General features: G+C 40.1%; 2 protein-coding genes across 8 annotated transcripts in view; one reads left to right on the top strand and one right to left on the bottom strand.

The window, feature by feature from the left end:
* ZRANB3 (zinc finger RANBP2-type containing 3) overlaps nucleotides 1–5,097 on the bottom strand; it is a 47,550-nt gene extending 42,453 nt beyond the window's left edge. Inside the window, exon 1 of the mRNA XM_074145400.1 lies at nucleotides 4,946–5,097. Coding sequence (XP_074001501.1) covers nucleotides 4,946–5,097 — 152 coding nt within the window. The remainder of the gene's footprint in view (nucleotides 1–4,945) is intronic.
* Nucleotides 5,098–12,115: 7,018 nt separating this feature from the next.
* R3HDM1 (R3H domain containing 1) overlaps nucleotides 12,116–21,594 on the top strand; it is an 87,093-nt gene continuing 77,614 nt past the window's right edge. For 2 of the 7 annotated variants that reach the window (XM_074144772.1, XM_074144767.1), the window contains exon 1: nucleotides 12,138–12,248. The gene's annotated coding sequence lies outside the window, so the exon portion shown is untranslated. Of the gene's footprint in view, nucleotides 12,249–21,594 lie in introns of all 7 variants that reach the window. The other 5 variants (XM_074144771.1, XM_074144766.1, XM_074144769.1 and 2 more) reach the window with 5 other exon arrangements.

Here is a 21,594-nt window from a genome sequence, read left to right as displayed (position 1 = left end):
CCCCTGCCCAACACTCGGAACATGCAGACTATAGGGTGCTTTTTTTTATCTTCAGGCAGTCTGAATGAGATACAACAAAGCAGGTTCAGAATAAGGATTTCTGAGAACTTGATAACTTTGAATTTCAATGGAAAAAAAAATATTAGTCTACTGTGATGCACAGAAATCTAGTCTCAATTTCTGCACATTCTCATCACTCCTTCCTACTGCCATCCTAGAAAGTTAAAGAAATTTGTGTAGAAGTCTGTCCAAGAATTTAAATATGACTTATATCAGAAACTCCTGGCCCTACAAAGGGCTATACTGTCCCTGGGAATTCTAAACATTTCTATTTGCTTCCTACTAAAATGTCAGCAGACTCTACCTTTCCAGTGAGGAACTGGAGTTAGAACCTTTAGCTGCGTTCATAAGCTTTGAGGAAAATTTTGATCTGAGCCTCTGTTTTTCTGATTTACTTTGAGGAAAAGGGAGGAATTAATTTCTATGCAGACTGATAAAGTTTTGAACTAAAAGTACATTTTAATTAACAAAGAATTAACTATGCATTTCTCCTGTGGAGCTTGCTAGAGATCAGAGACTCAGTCAGTGGAAAAAAATGTACTATTTTGAAGTGCAGCCAACTGACTCGTTATTATAATAGGGGACACTTGTAGTCTATTCTCTAATGAGCTCACTATCATAATGATTCTCTGTAGCCTACCACCCAAAACAATATTAAACACTATACAACTTTTTCTTACTCTAGAAAATGACTGACTAACAAAACAAATACCCTTTCATTAAAACTGATAGCTCCTAATGCCAGATATGAACTCTGCATATCATATTATTGCCATCCGTTGCCATTTACTGCTTTCTTACTGTGTTTATACTCAATAAACAACATTAAGCCAACATGTATGGGAAACTCAAAATTACATGCTCCAGAACATATAAGTTAATGTATTACCACTAAAACTTGCAAAGGTACCACTAAAAAGCAAGTTACCTATAAATACAGATCCTGGTGAAGGTATCAATAAGCATTTCAATATTTAGATAAATTTATATCAAAAAAATCTTTCTTTTTTTTTGCCAGAAAATAAAGGTTACAATGTTAACGCACTTGAACGTTATGCAAGAAAGTGAGAAGAAAACACAGCAGGAAACTAGATTGCTCCAGTAAAACGGTTTGAGCATACAATTATAATGGAAAAGCTTATTTCGTGAGTGGTAAATATCTCCTAGTCCTCTTTCACATCCCCAAGCAAGATGGCTTAAACTAATTGTTCTGCCAACATTTCTAGTAAGAAAACGATTATCTGAGTGTCTGAAGGCATTTTGTTCAATTACCGTCAAGAAGGCAAGCAATGCTAAATAATGATGTTTGCAAATCACACGCTAACAGTTTTCATTATAAAAGTTGACAAAGCATTTAGTGATATGGTTTGTACATGTTACCCAATAGCAAGAGAGATGACTTTCAAACACTAGCATGCCTTTGACTTGTACGGTATATTCAGGTGGGTAAACTGTTTGTAATACAAGTTTTGTAATACAAGTCACACACTTCTATAGAGATGAGCTAAAACACGAATACATGGTAAGAAGAGATTGTGAGTTTCCAAGTACTGTGTTAGCGAACAGTAACCGTAAAAATTACTAATATCCAAAGAGAGATGTGGGCTTAAAAGACATTTAATAGAATCCTTATCAATATAATCAAGCCATTTTCCCATATATCTCTGCATTTTGGATATTTTGCCCAAACCTGTACCATTTTTTCCAGAGTACTGTGCTTTGACACTGCTGCTTCCTCTTCATTAACAGCTGACCTTCTCAGTATTGTTTAGGCCTTCATTCTCAAGTCAGCCTCCTCCTGCATACTTCAGAGATTTTTACATGGAAGAATAAAGTAGGCCTGAAAATTACACTCTGCTGCTCAGAACAACTAAACCCGTAAAGCAAGATAACGTCTTTAAGGTTTTCAGTTTATGCATCTTCACCTGTGACTGGGTTACTCTGTGCTCTTAGGAAATGGGGATTTGTCCCCATGTGCCCAACTCGGCCTAATAACCAGCTTACAAAGAGCAACAGTGAGAATTGCTCACCTCCACCTCCCAACAGCGTACACACAATTGACCCTAACAACCCTAAATATTCCCTAAGCCTATCGCTAAGAGTTTACGTGCCTAGAAGGGACAAGTTTGTTCCTCTGTATTTAAAAGACAGTTAAAAGCACATGTAAACAAATAAATACCCATTTATGCTGTTTTTAAAAGTAACTTGCACTTTTCCTGAAAGAAAAGCATAAAAAATAAAAGTTTTCAAGCACAGAATTTTTGTGCGCCCATCTTTTCTGCATATTAATGTTTGAGGTTATAAATAAAGATCAAACATTGTTTCCATCCCTAGGTACCTATCCCCAAGTGCACTTCTGAAGAATAATCCCTAGTAAGGAATAAGCACCATGCAGTTATTTACCTTTAAGGCATGTCTGTAAGCCAAAAGGTATCTTACCATATGTTGAACTATACACTGCCGTGTTGGCTCTAGATTGACTATTTCCTAGAAAAGTGTTAGGCAGGCTCTGTTAGTCTAGATGATGTCTTTGGAGCACCCACTGAAAAAGCCTTTGATTCACTTACTAATGAATCAAAAGCACAAATCAAAACAGCATATTTATTTTATGCTTAGGGAAAAGATGAGGGAATTAATAGGTTACTCCCAGCCCCTTTCGTGCAAGAAATAAGTTTGTTCTAATAATAAGTCCCTTTTCACGCTGGGTGCTTGTCTAATCTAAGATAATATTAATTGAATCTCTTCAGCCAACAAAAAAGCACTTTCTCTACACCAGTTTCCTGCCACTACAGCAAAGCATGGATTAAACGATGACTGCAAAGGGAGTGCATTGCCTGAGGCAGAGAAGACAGAGGAGCTGAGATGCACATACTGCTGAGTTCAAGTCCTATGTTTACAGTTTTAAAACTAGAAAATATACTTTTATGGAAAAGTACCAGACCCTGCTAAAATATACCACTGAGAATACTGAAAGAAGGCTTAAATCATTACGGACTACACAAAAGGGAAAGACTTGGGTGAGCCAAGGGCGGACAAACTAATAAGAAAATTCAGCTACAAGCAGCAGAGGCTCTTGTTCTCTGTTTTGGGACAGAAAGAAAATTAGATCTGTCTGAGCAAGGGATAGATTTAAAAAAATACTCCTCAGGAAAGTTTGACTTAATAAATTTTGCTTTGTACAGAGGCTGGCTGAGAGAGTGCACACAATTTCTCAATTTGACCCAGCTAACATATAGAATTGCTATGCGAAGGAATGAGATTTCTTGCAATCATGATGAAAATACTTTCATATGCCTGCCACAGAAAAACCATAAATGCCATATTACTCAACAGTTTTGATAATGAAGTAGTCCTACAGTTAAGCTGCTTCCTGAGGAACATCTATATTTTATAATCTGTTGCAAAAGATTATGCTACTTTCAAATACATCTACTAAACTGCACTAATTAACAGTAAAGAAACTATACATATTTAATGTCTTCTGTTATTTCACTATTTGAGTATACAAAGAGAACTCAATTGCACAATATATAAACCTCCCTTCCCCTTATTAGAATCGGATCACCCGAAACATGGTAGCCAAGGGCTTTAGATTTATTAAATTCAACTCCAGTGTAGATTTTGCTGTCTGTTTTATCAAAGTCTTAGTGATCCATTAAAACTGTATGCATTCCATCTCACTGTCAACGCTGTGCAGTAGGAAAGTGCCTAATATGACCAGTTGTCACGGAGAAGTTAATGCCAACACAGCATAAAGCTTTTTATATCTCAGGTTTGCACATTAGTGGCTGGGCTCACCTTTCTACTCTGCTACCTAGTCTGTCTTGCTTCATTTCCTGAAGACAGCAATGTTATAAAAGCCAAAGATTTTTGGCCAAACGAAGAGAATTAAAGTGAAAATCTTCAGAGGAAATTTTAATTGATCAAGGGTTCCACATAACTGCAAGAACATTTCCTTTCCAATTTTTCACCTTTAGAGAAAGAGATACACATTTCTTTTCTCCTGCAAAAAATCACAAACAATAGCAAGCAAACCCCTTATGCCCTAAGCCTCTTGCTCTGAGCAAGATGATGAAGTGATCAGAAACTAACTTTGTCCTTCTTTAAAACCTAAGCTAAAATAATTTCATTTGTGCCAGACCTCTAAAATGTCATTACTTTCCAAAAGAACAACATACAGCAGTTTCATGGCTTTGGGTTGAACTGGCCTAAATTTTCTAAAATTCATAAATGTGGAAATAGCATTTCCCTTCCCTCTTCTTTGCCCCTGTTACTCAGTAACAGACTCTTACTCAGGAAAATATTTCCAGCCTCTGCTGCATAAACGATTTTTCTGATTTATCAGGTACTTAATTGTTGAATGCCTGCTTTATCAGTTGCTGTACTTGCTAACTGAGCACTCTGCAAGGCTTCTTCTGCTCTGCTGTTGCAGCTCAGTGAGTTCCAGAACACTCTGATTACATGCCAGAATTGTACGAAGTTTAAAATAGAATACCACACAGATGCATCGAGATCTGTTAGTCATTCTCTTAACAGCTCTACCACGCCATTAAGAACTAAAGAAACAAATGTGAATTAACTTATTTTAAGAATTCTCTATTAACATGACAAAAAGGATGGTCCTACTGATATCAGCCTCCTCTTACGTGAAGAGATCTTTGATACTACAATCCTCTTTTGCATAATGCGTTATTAAACATTTCTTCATCCTCTGGGGAAAAAACCAAAACAACCCCTCATTTTAAACCACATTATCTTACAGTTTACAAAAAAATTCTATAATATAACTCACGTAAGAGCTGATGGTATTGCATAGTCTTTCTAAAATTAATTTACATTTACCTAAAATAATTATTTTTAGTATAGGATAAAATAAGGATTTTACCTGCCACTTCTCTGAAGGGCAAATATGATGCCTTTCTCCTGAAAAGGAAGCAGTTTCTTTCTCAGTCTTTCAGGTAGAAAGGACAGGTTAGCATCAACATTTTCTGAACAAGAAGCTTCAAGTGTAGGTGTTTCTTGGAATGTACTAGCCATGTTGAACCTAAGGGAAACAAAACAAAAAAAAAATGTCTTAAGACAGGTCTGTGATACGTTACAGAATGGAACAATAACAATCACTCCATCTTGAAATATTCAATATCTACACAATTCTTCTCAAGTCTTGAGAATTCTCCCTAAAATAATGTAGATGAGGGAGGAAGAGCCCACCAGCTCAGTATCAATAAAATATTCTAACTATTCCAGTATGAAGAAGTCATCCTTCTGATAATGGAACTAATAGTCATCCAAAATTTTTAATCCAAAATATGCCCAGTCTGGGGGAAAGAAGAAATACTAGCTTTTGTTCTTTTGTAAAGTCAGTAGACTTTAAACAAACAAACAGTTAAAAAGTTCAGTAGCGGCGTCCTAACTAAACACGAGGGGAGCAACAAACCTTTACATCAAAGCATTACCTAATTATTTTTGATTCCTGGCCTGTGTGAGGAGCAGGATTACCTTAACGATTATAGGAAAAATCATTATCAGCCCAAATATGCTTCCTGTATTGTTAACAATAGATACTGTACCACCAGGTTTGAGAGTAAAATTCTTAACATGCTGCACTGAGATTTTTTTGATACTGACATATTCCTGAAGCAACTCACAAGAAGTCAGATATGATTTGGCAGGATGAACCATTACATTTACAAGAAGAAATGTGATGAGCTAAATGGTCATTCACTTCAAGGATCTGCAGGACTAAGTAATCTGTTTTTTTACACTGACTGGTTACAAAGTAAGATCGACCTGGGGACAATGTGAATAGTTAAAGTAGTAACTTTAATGCTTAATAAAGCACGACCATGCAAAACCGAGTTTCCTTTGAATGTCATGGAGTACAGGTGAGGAGGTAAAACAAATTCATTCGGATGAAATGATATGCCACAGGGAAAGAACAGCACCTCTGTATTCATAAAGAATTCCATTTATGAAATTTTATCTACAAAACTTGATGTACGCTGTTCCAGCTCAAGTTACATTCTCTTCAGTGAAAAGAATCTAGCTCTGACTGCACTATATAAATACATATTGAAAGAGCCCGAGCTTTTCTTCTAGCGCAACTACAGAAAACGTCTTCTACCATCCCATCTTCCACGGGCCTACGTTATATTAAACCTGAGAAATCCTACCCCTGGGATGAGAGGGGGAGTTCCCCCTGGAGGTTTTCCAGGAGGGGAGGGAAGCGGCTGGCGCCGGGAGCCCCTCTCCATGGTGCTCAGCCGGCGGGGCCCGGCCCCTGGCCGTGGTGCTGCACGGGGCGGGGGGGGACGACGGGGCGGGGATGCGGGACCCACCCACACCTCCCAACAGGGCCCAGTCGGGCCTGTCCTGCCTTGCTGAACAGTTAATTATTGTCTTAAAATCAGGGACAGCCAAAGAAAAAAGGAAAGAACAGAGAGACAGAGAGCACTGCGAAAATAAGTTATTGGGAATTTGACACTTCTGGAGAAAAAAAAAGAAAAAAAAAAAAAATTGGCGCCGTCAGTGGTGTTGGTAAAAGTGTTTGTAACTGGACCAAAAAACCCAAAAACCAAACCCAAACCAAATTAAAAGAAGGACCACACCCCAGCCAAAAAACAAAAATAAAACCAAACCCAAAACCTGATTGTTCTAGGAACCCACCAAGATGTTGTAGAACCCTAGAAAAATTAGGATTAGGATTTTGGACTATCCTGCCACTGGCATCGCCAGTTAGACTTCTGACATTCCGACACAGTAAGTGCTTTTTTTTGGTTATATGATGAATTATAGGCATACCAAGATATGCATCACAGACGTTCAGAGAAATGGAAAGAAAATGCTGCAGGCGAGCCTACTGCCAACTTGGAGATTGTCATTGCCAAAGTATTGAACAGGGTAACGTTGGAGAACTTGTGTGAATACCTTCTTGAGCATCTCTTACCACTTCTACAATGAAGTGGTGTGTGACCCCAACCGTTTAGACATACCATTCTGCTGGACAATGAGGTTTAAAAAAGTGATTTCAAATGCAAAATATCAAGCAACACTCAAAGTTGAGGCATAAGGGTTGTATTTACCATTGCTATGGATTTTTGTTTCTATTTTGTATTAAATTACTTAGCTGCTAGAGAATCTAATTTAAGAAGTATATGCTTGAAGAGTTTTCCTTTGTCCCACATATAAACCCTAAAAATATTATTGCACATGTATGAAAACAGTAATCCTAACTGGAATCACAGATGTGTGTGTGTGTATACACAAACTTAAGGACTTCTGTAAAAACATGGTTTCGACCATGGTCTCAAGAACATGGAACTCCAGGGTCTGATGTTACTCACTGGATGAGTGCAAGGGATTCACCCAGCAGTAAGAGCTCCGCTACTGGAGAGAGGCTGCTGTTGTGCTCCCAGTAGCACCATCAAGGTACAGAAAGCCCAGTTCTCAAGTAAGCCTGGTAATCAGCAGAAAGACAGGATCTTTTCTCCCTAGATTTGTATCAGGTCATGCACTCAAGATGCTAACCTAACAAGAGACAAGCCCCAAGCCCAGTGCTGCTAAGCCTCCTCCTGATCCAGACTTCTGACTAAAGACCTTCTAGAACATAATCTGTCCAAAGATAAGGAGTGATACCTTTTGAATGTCAATGAAATAGCCAGTTACAGGCCAAGGAAATCTGGATTTCTTTTGCAAACCAGACATTCTGTGTAATCTTAAGTGTGACTGTGGTCACACACACACACCCCCCCTTTTTAAAAGCGGAATCTCTCTCATATCTTTAAAGAAACAGTACTCTTGTACCTCAGGCCTCTGGAATATTCAACATCAAGCAGATAAAAGTACTATGATCAGTATCAAGGCTCTTTGATGCACGTCCATCAGTGAACTTTCCTTAACAGGAGAAGGAAAGCCTTTGGCTTGCCCTGTATACCCAAGAGACACGTTTCACAGGAAAGACGCCATAAAGCTCTGGTAAACACCCACTTTGTCTCTCGGTTGAGCAAACAGAAATGTTTCGGCTCTAACTGTTGGGAAAGCAATCATAATCATTTCAACAGTTCTACCACAATATTTTCCATAGAGTATATTTTTTTCATTAAAGGTACTTCAAGACTGCTGGCGAAACCAAACACTAAACATTTCTGTGGAACCACCCTTAAACAAGCCTGCTGGAGGACTGGTGGACACAACAAACTGTTTTACACTCAATTCTGTGATTCGCGCCTAAAGAAAATGTCTGACTCATTTTCTGTGATGATTTTCTATTCTATAAAAGCAGAGAAGATGATATTCTCCTGATCACCTTGCTACAAAGCTTGTTGTAAGTGAAAGCATGAGAATGAAATGTTAACGTAACTAACTTTCTGTTGAACTAGATTATGACAAGATTCTTTCACTGAAACCCTGAATAAAATACATGCAGCTTCAGAAGCATAAAACTGAATTAGAGGAGGCACACATGATTCATCAGTACACAGCAGCATTGCTGTAAAAATGTTTCTGGATCAGTCACTAATAAGGTTAAAACTGACTTTGCAGATCCGTCTTAGAATGCACCAACAGCAACACAGAAAGCACTAACTACCAGATAAGTACAAATTTTTGTTTATTTTTTTCTCTAGGTGAATAATGAAAGAAATGAATGGTGAGTAATTCTAGAATAGGTGAATAATTAAAGACGTACACATGCAGTGGACAATGACTATTATAAAAACGTATACAATGACTAGCATGAGCACAAGACAGCAATATGAATTGTGCATTACTAAACCTTTCACACATTGCTCCTTGGAAAGGCGAAGTAGTGTGCATGATTGCGTTACCCCAATATTCTCCTAATTATCAACTTTATGCTCCAAGTACTTCACCTTATCTAGGCTATTATTTTAACTTGGACTACAAGCTTTCAAAGATGGACTTTGCCATCTGCTGTGCGTATATAACCTACCGCTCTCATGGCTGATTACTATGGGGTTCCTGGCAAGTAAAAATACCTCAAGTAAAATAGTTGATGCTTGAGATACGATTGTCTGAGAACATGCACTTCAGAATGATTTTTTAAGAATTCAGACACTAAACTGCTCTTTCTTTCTTTTTCTTTTAAAAAAATCAACTTACATAGTTCTTCCCCAAACCTTTAAAGTCTATTTCAATTATTGTAAACATGCACTTTTTAATCATCATATGAAGAATCATACACTGAAGATTCAAAGATCTCTGTCACAATCTCTGAACAAACAGCAGTGATAAAACCCCATATTCAGTATATATAGTCATACCTGCAGCACTATTTTATGATATCCAAAGCTATAGAAGGCACTATGAAAGGTATACTGATGCTATGAAAGATTTATTTTGATTGTGTAGACAATTAGAATGAAAAGCGATGAAACACACCAGAGAAAGAAATTAATTCCACCGAACTGCCCTTTATTGATTTGCTAAAGTAATAATTATACTGAGAATCGATGCCCTACTTGTGTATAATGACTTTGGCAGTAGTGGTGATTTATATTTTTTTTTGAGACAGATCAATTATGTACGTCACTGTAGTAATGTCAACAAATAAAAATAGCCTTTTTAAAAAAAAAAAAAAATCAGTGTAGCAGAAGACCAGTTTGTGTCTGTTTTTCTACCCATTGCAGATTTGGAAGCTCTAAGAAGAGAGAGAAAGATTAGCGCATGTTTTCTCTAACTACAATTTTTCATTTATTTCTGCGCCCCTAATGTGTTGTAATATGCATCCTATCAACCCTCCTACATCTCTAGATCACAAGATTCATTTTTCTCAGAAAAAATAGACCTAAAATGTTTGGTGTGGAGACCGAACTTTTCACTCAGATCATTCAGCTGTGGTTTTATGAGTAAAAAAATAAAAACTGCATGGTATTTTCTCAAGTGTTTTAAAGGAAATCAAGGATGAAATAGCTGAATTACTAAACCCAGTAACTTTTCACCTAAAATTGCTTTAGTATCACAGGACTAGCTACCAGTACATGATCCCAAATTTTAAAAGCAGGAACGGGGAAGACTCACAGAACTACAGCATAATTCATCTATAGGGCATAAAAATCAGTAAAAATTATGAAGTGCAGAACATGCGAACACCAGGATAAATACATCTAGTTGGTGGGAGTCAACAAGTCTTTTGCAAAGGTAAGTCTTATCTTTCAAGTCTACTGAAGTACTGCACTCTGAGGAAAACCGAGCTGTTGTGAAAAAACTACACTGAAACTTTTTTTAAATACAAGCAAGTAGGCTGTTCATACATAAGGAATAACATCAGCAATATTTCAAAGGACTCTGCTCCAACTTCTATTATGTTCAATGAATTCATAAGTGATCTGGATAAGTAAGTAACCACCGAGGGATAAAGGCAGTGTAAATTCTAGTAAAATAAAATAAAATCTAAAAAACTGGAATTCTTTCTGTCACTGCTGCTGCTATACTGCATTTTGCTGTAAACACTTATCCCTCCAGAGGTATGTATTGAGACCCAACTTGTTGAGGATATTACCCCAGGTCATATGCTTCTTTCTTGGAATGCTGAGTGCAAGACTGATGAGAACTTTTAAGCTGTTTGTCAACACAAACTGACATCATAATATAAACTCACTATTTTATTTTTACAGGCCACTAAGTATAGCCTTTTAATACAGCTCAGTAGCAGATGCCTAAAGCAAATGAGTATTTCCATCAAGCATTTGCTTCATAAACCTCCTCTTGATGGTCCTAACTGCTCCATGACTGTATGTTCTAATAAAACTTAACAGGGAATTTAAGGCTCTAAGAAAATCACAGGGTCTTGGCCGAGTGATTCATCCACCATTTTTCCACCGGTGGAATAATAATGAATTGAAAACCTACACAAGTCGTTAGAATAGAGCATTTTAAAAAAAACGTTACTACAAGCAGCAGCAATCAGACAGAACAGAGGATACCACAGAGCTCTGTGGCACACGAGTTTTTCCACTGGCCACTGTACCGGGCGTGAGGAAAACAGGCACCTTAATATCTGCCTGGGGGCAATTTTTGAGGGGGGCCTTAACGCAACTCCCTGTGGGCAGCAGCAGAACCTGCAGCAGCAGAACCACCTCAGCACACGCTGTGGTAACCCAGCAGCAGCCGGGACCAGCGAGACCTTCTGGCACAGAGATGGGCTGAGAAGGAACGAGAGCCACATGGACCCTCATTCCTTCACCACACAGTTCTACCCAGGGCAGCCCCCTCAGGCCGTAACACCCCATGGGGACAGGCCGCCTTCCCGGCCTGGCCGCCACCCGACAGGCCTCCCCCCCCACCCCCCTCCTCCACCTCCTCCTCCTCCTCCTCATAGCCGCCCCGCTTCAAACCACGGCGCCACCGCAGCGAACGGGCTGGAAATGGTGTGTGCGTGTGTCCCCCCACCCTCCGGCTCCCCGCCGCCCCGAGGGGCCGCTGGCGGGCGATGGCCGCTGGGCCGGGCCCCGCCGCGCCACTCACGGCTCCGTCTTCGCGGGCTCCGGGCTCGAACGGCCGCCGCCCGGAAGTGACGCACCGCCGCGGGGGAAGAAAGGGGGGAGCGCGCACGCAGCCGGGCGATTCCCGCCGGTCTCGGGGCGCCGTGCCGGGAGGGCTACAGGGGGCACCGGGGGTGCTGCTGTGGGGATGGGCTACGCCGCAGGCGGCAGCGGATGCGCTCGGGCACTTTTCGGGCCAGGGAGGGTGGCCGCCAGCCGGGGAAGGGGGGCCAAGGAAGCGGGGACAGGCGGGCTGTCATTAGCCGCGGCAGCAGTCCGTCTGCGCGCCGCCGCGCCGCCAGTGGCTGTCGGCTGCCCACAGTGGGAGGGCGTTGCGGTGCCGGTTTCTCTCTTCTCGTTGGTGGTTGCGGCCGTCTGTCAACGCTGCGCCGCCCTTCGATTGGTCGCCGCCTTCTGGGCGGGCTTGCGCCAGCGTCAGCGCTGAGAGGCGCCACTCACCGGCAGCGCCGGGGGAGGCCGCCACGCCGCTAATTGGCCCGCGCCGCCGTTAATCATTAGAGTCCCGCGCGGCTATTGGCGGCGGTGGCGCGGGCGGGGCGGGCCTTTCTCCCCGCCGCGGCAGCAGGAGGAACCCGGGCGGCTGTCGGGGCTGGCGATGGGGTTAAGCGCCCCTCGTGCGTGAGCCCGCCGCCGCGCCGGCCCCAGCCCGCCGGCCGCGCTGCCGCGGTAAGGAGACCGCCGCCCCGCCGGGGAAGGCGGCCCTGTGGGTGGGGAGAGGTGGTGGTGGAGGCGGCGGGGCCGCGCACTCTGCTGAGGCGGGGTGGGGGGGGCGGTCGGCCGCGCCCGCAGTGCGGAGAGCGGGGGGCAGCCGCTGAGGGAGCGGGCGGGCCCGCGCGGGGGAGGGGCGCGCGCCGCGGCCGTTGGGGCCGTTGGCGGCCGGCTGCACCTGCACGCCTTCGGGGACGGCGGACGGGGTCCCGGTCCGGCGAGGAGAGGCTGGCCCCCGTTTCCCTTCCCTAATATAGGCAGGGCTGGCCGGTGGAGCGGGGCACGGCACGGCGGCCCGGAGCCGCCGGTCGGCCCCGGGGCTGCGCCCTCGGCCTGCCGCAGCCCTGCGCCGCCCCGGCCTGGGGTCTTGGTGGAGGATGTTGGTGCCTGGGCCAAGCGCTCTCCCTGCGGGCCGGGGGTAGGCAGCCGGTCGGTGGCCCTGGGAACCCTCCGAGCCCGTCAGGCGGCGGGCTGTATGGGTGCCGGGATGGGCTGGAAGTGTTGCAGGGGTGGGTTTTTCGGGTTTAGCCCCTCGGTTTACCCGTAGTTGCTTGTACGTGTGCTGCGCTCGTATCGGCTATCGAGGCTTCCTATTTAGACCTCCTCTTATGTTGTCTTGGGGGAAAATCTTATATTCGTGCTGCCTATGATAGTGTTGGAAGAGGGTTGTTAATCTATTATTTTATTTCTTTTTTTCTGCTGCATGTTGGACAATTCTGCATGTGGATATACCTAGCATACTTTAATCCAAAGTGTAAGTAGAATTGAGAGCAAACTATGTCACAGCCTGGTTTTTACAGTTTCTTTTAATAACATTTTCAAATGAGTTTTCGTCACTGAAGAAGGGTTTCACTTTATGAGCGAGACAGAATGAGCCAGAAAAAGAAGTGAGGTATAGCTGTTGCCTACATTGAGTCTAAGAAGAATTCAGATTATTCACAGTAAGAGATTTGCACGAATTCTATTTTTCATAATTAAGCCTGTAGTTCAAGATACATGTTGGTGGATTTGCGTGTTCTCTATAGAAAGCTGGATTAGGAAGGTGATGGAAAAAAAACCAAAATGAGTGATGAATGCTTTGTTTAGGGTGCACTGTCAGATAATATAATCTACAAAAGCGTGTGGTGTTTTGGAGTGCTTTGGTAATTGTTTTAATTTTTTTAATATTGATGCTCTTTTTTTATTAGCTTGAACTTAGAGAGATCTTGTGTGCCTAATGCAGAGGAGGGAATGTGTTAGTGTTTTGGTTTTTTTTGTTCTCTTACAGAGTGTCTGATGCTAGCCTTTTTGTATTGAGGCATTAACTTGCAATTTTCAACCGGGTTACTTTCTCATATCTTGTCTTCTACAAGGAATATTGTACTTGAGACTTGGGGTTTTTTTTGAGTATCAAGCAGAAGACATGCTTACAGCGGTCTTACAGTGCAGTATTTCTCGTGAATGTTAGATTAGGAATACAAATTTATTATTTAAGTGAAAGCAACAAAAATAAAGTTCTGAAATTTTTTTTTCAAAATGTTTTAGTCAAACAACTTGCTATTCAGGATAAATGGCAATGGAAGCATATTTTTTTGACAGTCTTGCATTTGTTGTTACAAGTGATAATATTGGCAGGCAGCTAATATTAAACGCTTCTTTTACAGTAAATTCTGTGATGTTGAGGGTTTGTGTATTTTGTAGAAAATCTGTAATTTATAGCTCACTTCAAAAAAAAAAAAAAAAAGCCCCAATGGTAAAAATAATGTAAAGACTTGTCGTGTCTTTTAAATCTTGGATGGTCAAAAGCATAGTACTTGTAACACCATTGTTCACTTCTTAATTTACAAAACTGTAAATTGCTATCAAGGTATCAACTACTACTTTTCTCAGGGGTAAAAATGGGTTTGACTAAATAGCAGTAATTTTAAAGGGTGTGCAGAGTACTGGGCTAGGTTTGTTAGCAGTTTTCCAGAAACTATTTGGTAAGGATTTGGGAAGGGTGAATTACTTGAATCTGTTGCAGTGGTCCTTTGATTATATTTTAGTTTTATTTGTGTGTGTATGGAGCAATAATGAAGGAAAACCCGAGGAGACAGATACTGCTACTTTCCTCTTTCTTGTCTTAAGTGAAATTCTGTCTATGCTTTTTTTTCCTTTCTTTAACTTGTATTTAGTTTTGTTTTTCTTTCCTTCTGATGTTTCAGTATATTTGCCTTACATCATAGTCTTATTTATTTTATACTACTTGCTTAAAGTCTGTGAAACTGCTTCAAACTAGCTGGATGTTCGAGGTGAAGTGCTTTAGGTAGAGCCCTGGGTATGAAACACAAATACCATGGTTTTGTGTTTTATTCAGTTGAAAGGTGCTGTCTTTGCTCCAATAGCCTAGGTTAAGTTTGTGTATCTTAGTATCACCGTTTTCACACATTTACTTCTCTTCAGAGTTAATTTGGCTAAGAAATGTAGTACCACATCTCTTAAAATACAATGACACAGTACCTTGAAACTTTAAATGTATTCTAGGCTTTTAAAAGTAGATGATACAGTTGCATTTTTTGGGCTCTTTGGGAAAAACGGGACTTTTGACAGCATGTTCATAAAGAGTGAGTTGTCAGATAATGTTAATGGAACAATATAAACTTTGAATGGGCTGCACTGTAGCATACATTCCATTTAAAAAAAAAAAAAAAAACAAACAAAAAAAACCAAAAAACCCAAAAAACCCCCCAAAACACAAAAAAACCCCAAAACTTATAATTTATAACACTGTTCAGTTTTGGAGAGCTAGAGAACTCTATGCTATAACTTTTACTACCTGCATAAAAACAGCACCAACTTTGTATGTCCTGATTAGTGATAGCCAGTAAACTTACTATGGAAGTGTATAGATTCTGAAATTTTCCAGCATACTCTAATTCTTCTTATTTCATGGATATGAAGAGAGTTAAGCAATAGCCATTAAATAAAAAATGCTGTAGTTGATGGGTGTGACATCTGAGGAGCTTTCATAGAAGTGGTAGGGTGTTCTGTAATCCTGGCATCCCTAGGTTGGAAGGGCTGCAGAAGCGTTGGGGTTTGGGACCCCAGTGAAGCTTTTAGTGGCAGTTTTCCCATATACATTCCACCTAGTAGTGGCTGGATAGGAATGACCCAGGGGCTTTTGTTAAATGCTGCATTCCGAGTTGAGCCTTTTTAGTAATGGAAAGATGAGCCGTTTGGCAATGCAAGACCTGAATATTAAGGTCATTCACACGGTGCTCTTCAGGCAAGAAGCAGCTATCCTGCTTACTCTGGATGATAGGTGGCATCTATGCAAGCCCATTAAAGTAGGTTTTAATGTGTTTCTTTGTTGGCTTCCTTTTGAGGTGCTGTATAACAATGTTAAGAGATTTTTTGAAAATGGAATTGGAAAGCTTTATTTCTAGGAGATCATAAGTCAGCAACAGATTATGATTAAATATTGCTGCAAAAATTGTACTTTCAGCCTGCCTGTAATCTTATTTTGATTTCATAACTTTTTGAAGGAGTGCTTTAGAGGAAATAATGTCTGAAACCAGATTGATGGAAGCTCAGCAGCCTTAATTACAGAACAGCCTCCACTGCTACTCTTGTGCATAAGTTAGTCTCCTGCAGTTTAATGTATGTATTATGAGAATCCTGTCATATCATTTTATGATATGAACTCTTCTCCAATATATAGAATTAAGTTTCCAAGAATATTATATTTGGCTATTGTATGTTTGTATCCAGGCTGCTGAAGCAAACTGTAGATTTGAAGGACATGGCTGTGGGATGCTCGTTTAAGGGTTTCCTTTCTCTTATTTATCTTGCATCTCTAGAAGGGAATGGGGCATCATGCCTCTGCAGCCATTCATTTCTGCATAAACATTTATATACTGTGTTGTTCACCTGTCTTTGTCTCCTGCTAAGTTTTTCTGTTCTTTTATCTCTTTCCCAACATCAGTTATTGTTCTTCTCTAATCTATAACTCAAAAATTTGTATATAAAACAATTTTGTGGAACACTCTCAACTCTCTCATCTGCCCCCTCCACAGGTTTATTTGTTAAGGAAGTTTGTACTGCCGTTTATGAAAGGTCTTTGCCCAATCATGTGTATAGAATGGTCTGAATGCTGAAGCTTGTCAGGACAAACATCTTAAATATCATTAAAACTATGACTGAATAGCAGAGCATAGCGTCTCCTTCATATTGAAAGCATAGTTTTGGATAACTTGCATTACTGTGTCAAAAAATAATCTCTAAAAGGCATACATGTAGAAGGTGTCGTTGTATTTGGTTTAGCTGACCAGTCTTAGCAAAAATCTGGTGCTGAGTTTTGTATTTTTCTGAAAAATGTTGTGTATGTTCAGCTAGCAGTTAACCTACCACAATTGTTTTGAAGAAGTATGTTCTCAGCTGAGTGAGGTGTAATAGCTTTCTGTTAGTGTCCAACTAAACTATTTTATGTTACGGTGAAGCGGATATAAATAGATGTGCTCCTTGCAAATACCTGCCTTTGTGAAAGAGGCCATCGTATTGACATATCCTTAGCTTTTTGTTCATAACCTTTATCACTCCCTGTGATCTGTTAAATGAGCTGTTATTGTGAGAAGTTTCTGAACGCTTCACTTCCAGCTGTGTAAGATGTATGTCTCTTATTCTGTCAAATTGAAACATGTATAGGGAGGCTCACAGGAGCAGTTTAACTGGCAGATGGAAGAAATGGTGTCTGGAAGTGAGATCAGTGACTTCTTTAGTGTAGCTGAATCTAGGAAAGGCTCTTGGTGTGCAGCTGGAGAGTGAAGTTTGAACTAATTCGAGTGCTTCTGCCAACAGCAGATTGAGGAGTGTTCTCACAGTCCTTTTTGATGTCAGAGCTTTGGGCATAAAAACCTGCTGGTGGTGAGTAGCTGGGAACAGTTGCATCGTTGACCAGCATGCAGGACCCACAAGAAGATTTCCGTCTGTTTTCATATCCTAAGTGAGCTCAGAAGAATTCGGTATGTTCTTGTGGAGATACAGTAGGAGTTCTGAGAGACACTGGAAAATTGTTGGCCCTTATAACTTAGGCTTTGATCAAATGTTCAGGTTTTGCGCCCAAATGATGCAGTAGCAAAGTCAGTAAATTAGTTTGTGGGGAATTCTTGTCCATGTTATCACAGTGTGACTTGGAGCATTTCAACAGAAGGTACAGTAAAAAGCCTATTTCCTTTAAAGCATTGTGAATCCCTCTATCTTTTGGATGAAGAGCTAGATTTCAGGTTCAATGTTCTCTGTAGGTGTTTAAAGAGTAAAACATGCTGCCATGAGTAGATTCTTTTTCTCCCTTTCTTCTGTAATCTATTGAATCTATTCCATAACTTAAAGCAAGAACCGAACCCTTGCCAATATCTGTCTTCTCTTAAAAGTAGGTTGATTGGTTAGCATAGCTACGTCAAGTGTCGGTACCTTGACTCAAAATAAAACTTGGCTTCTCTTTTTGAGTTGATGCATCCTTATCCTTCTTACACTTGAGAAGTCAAACTACTCCTGAACAAGAACTTTTGCCTAATGGCTTTCCAAGGGAAACTGACTCATTTTTGTGTGTTAACGACTGCTATGTGTACTTCAGTGGAAGAAACTATGGTAAAATGAATAATTGGATACTCATAGTATCTGCTGATAGTAGTTCTACAGTTAGAATTGGCAATGAGTCTTTGATTTTTAATTGCAATGAAGTTTATAACTGATTAGTCTCCTAGTTTAGGTGTTGTCGTTTCTTTTTTGTTTTAAGCACATCAAAGATCACTTCGATGTATTTTCATTGCAAATAATCTCTAAAAGTGTGTTTCATTGCACATTGCATTATTGCCATGGAAAAATAAATTGCTCTTTCAAGGGTTTAAAGCTGTACCACAAGCCAGTACCAGTATTGCTCTGAGGTGTCATCCTTGTGGTGTGGACTGGGAGGAGGAAGAGGACCTGCAAAGCTATTAAATGACTTCATAGAGGTTGCCACAGGAATTCTAATGCCTTCTGGTTAGACTTGTGGTCTAGTAAATGGATATAAATCTTTCACACAAACTATTGTGTTAATTTATGAAAATGCTATGATTTTCATCCTAATGCCTTGTGTGGTAACACTACACAGGTTCTATTTGCCTCTCCGTTTTCAAGTAATGGCTTCTGGAGAGGAATACCTGTATTGATATGGACATTCTTGTTACTGGGAGAAGCAACTGAGTCCAGACTGAGCTTAACTAGTAATAATTTCAATACAGAAGAGCCTTCACCTGCTGTAAAAAGTAATGCCATGTTTTGACTAATATTTCTGAGCTCTGAATGGTACCCTTAGGCTAAAGTCTTAAAGCAGTAATATGAACAGAATAAATTATGTTACTGAGATAACCCAATTATTGCTATGTATGATATTCCAACAGTTGGCTGTTCATCATTAGGTGTGATGACATCCCATTAGTTACTTAATCTTGCCCTTACTGACACTGTAAAGTTTAATTTGAAAAGCATAAAGAGCAGTAGCCCTTATTAAGACTTGCATATTACCATAGTAGTGAAAGTTGTCCCAGCTCAGAATACAATCAGCTTTTTATCTGGCCTTTTCTGTTGAAATGTTGGACAATGTTAGAAACTGGATTTGTGTGTCTGTCTTCCTTGGTCTGTAGCAGTGCAAAGGCTTAAAATGACAATGTTCCATAAAGATAGAAAAATGTAAATGTGTAGGTAATCTCTCAGTATCTCTTTTTCTTGTCCAGTCTTCCAATATGCAATGATATATAGGCTAATTTTAACCAGGAAACAGTTTAGCCCATTTTTAACATGTGGAATAACTGGGGGTGGGAGACCTTGAAAAGATTTTTCAGCTCTGATCAGACGATGTGTGAGTTCAGGTGTGTTTTAGACCTGTGGTGATGGGCAAACTTGTTGCTTGCCTAAGATCAGAGTGATCTGATGGGATTCTTAGTTGACCAGCTAAATATCTTGCCTTCAAGACAAGATATTGCTGCTCCAGAAAGGCAGCAGAGTCTGCTGTAGATTTGTGTCGTATCTTGGCAGCTGACTAGCTCTTGATATGACAAGAAAGTCCTCATGCATGAAGTTAACAGGCATTCAGCTTTAATACTGCTCATAACTTATTAAAATCTTACGTTTGCAGTATCAGTAGTTGTTTTCTGTATCCATATTTTATTTATGTCTGCCTGTGCTGCACTTACATGGTTACAACAGCAATGATTCTAAAACTTTTAAACTATGTTGGAATTCAGAATGCCTGAGTACTCTACATAGGTTAAGTGTAGGCATGACTACTATGTGAGAGAATCCATCTTCCTTATGCTTGATGCTATAAGATAGACTTCCATAGAAAATGTTGGAGGACATAAAATTTATTTTTAACTATTCTTTGAAATCTTTAGAAATAAAATACAAGTAAGTAGACTTTCTCCACTTTCTTTTAATTTTAAGGAAAAATTCTTGCTGATTGTAAGAAGGCATCTTACCAGGCTAATTGAAAGTAAAGTTGGATGAACAAATTTTCAGTTGGCTCCCACTGGGTCTAGGCCATCCAGGTACTCTGGTATTAAATAGTAGTAATTATCAGTAAAATAATGAAATGTTTGTGGACAAGCATGCAATTTAATGCACTACCTGAATACTGAAAAGAGAGACTCTGTGGGTCCTTTAGTCCACTGCCTTCTTATTACAGAATATAATCCTTTCATAACTGTGTCAAACCTTATCTTAATGTTAATTAAATTGCTAGCTGTCTTCTTTCCTGCTGAGTAGCAGTTGTAAAGTCTGGTTCTGTGATGCTTCCTGGCCTCCAGCACTGAGACTGACTGTTGCAACCTCATAGACGCAGGTTTTTGTGGCAACATTTTCCTCTAGCTTAAGTAGCTCTTCTACCTACCTGTTATCTACTACAGCCACATGTACCATCTAATAAAGACCTGTCCTGTTCAGATATTTATAAAAATATCCATCATGCTATAAAACAAATCTTCATTAAGTTTACTTTTCCTTATTCCTTTCTCTCTAAAGAGAGATACAGTGTTTGATCCTGCTAAGTTTGTTTAACGTGTAGCCTCTTGTTTCAGCGATTGTACCATGAAAGAGGTGAATATGCCATTGCAAAAAAATTGGTACTTAGTGCAAAAGTTAGCTTTGCTTCCTTGATTGAACCCTCTACTTCTTAAAAATTATCTTTTAAAGGTATGAGTAGCGAGGTGGCAGAAAATAATGCTCCATATTTTTTTTTCAGTTGGGGAAAGGAAGAATCAGCTCCCTGTTTCCCTTGTGTTTGGGTCTGGACAATTAAGCTGCTGTTCTGATGATGTGCTTTCAGAAGTGTTCATTAGGAAGAAGCAAGATGCTGATTTTACTCTGCTTTACTTTGTTACCAGGATTTTCAGTTTAGAGATACAAAGTCATGCTTAAACAGCTCTTGGATGAAGCCATCATATTAGTGAAGCAACTGTCTTCTGGCCTCCCTCTGACCAGTAAGTTAAACAAAAGACTTTACAAGATTCAGCTGCAATGCAGGGCGCTGCTCAGTGCTGGATCTTAAACCTGTTTAGGCTGAAGCTGCTGCAAAGGACAGTAGCTCATTTATAAACAATGCAGGAAGAGTAGCTGTAAGAATCAGATACTTTAATCTTCTGAGAGTTAGACTGTCTGCACTCAACGTTCTTCCTGAATTGTGGATTCCACAGAAAACTCGTTTAGCTATAACCTAATTCAAGAAGCTTTGCTGACATGGAAGGCTTTGCTGGTAAAATTTGACCAGATGTCAACTTATTGTTGTGAGATTTCACTGGATGAACTTCAGTTCAAAAACTAGTTCTAGCTGTCCATGGGGTATTCAGATCTGTACAGCTGTCACACATGATGACAATACAATTTAATGTGTAGCTTGTTCCAGGGCTTGTCCTGAAATGAATGCACATTAACGGAAAATCAGCTAAACTGAGACAATTGCGCTTAGTAAATAGAAATACTTCATGAAGAATTGCAGAGCATTTATCAAAACAATATCAAATAATTAGATTATCCACCTTTTACTGTGGTTTTGCAACTTTTTGATAATGCCAGCTTCATAAAACAGCTTTGCAGTTTGTGGTTGCAGACGTTAATATACAGTTGTCTTATGACATATGAATTTATATCTCAATATATAGACTATGTTAATCTCCAGAAATTGGGAACTTTGCCTAAAATTACAAATTTTATTATTTTATTGGTGTTTAAAACAGAGATCTGTGACAAAAAGCCCCAAAAGGTGGGGATAGGTTGTTGGGTGTTTTTTTGCATATCTCATTACAGCTTCTCA

This window comes from Numenius arquata, chromosome 3 (genome assembly GCF_964106895.1).
Source record: "Numenius arquata chromosome 3, bNumArq3.hap1.1, whole genome shotgun sequence".
Lineage (NCBI taxonomy): Eukaryota > Metazoa > Chordata > Aves > Charadriiformes > Scolopacidae > Numenius > Numenius arquata.
This window is presented reverse-complemented; position numbering and strand designations above follow the sequence as displayed.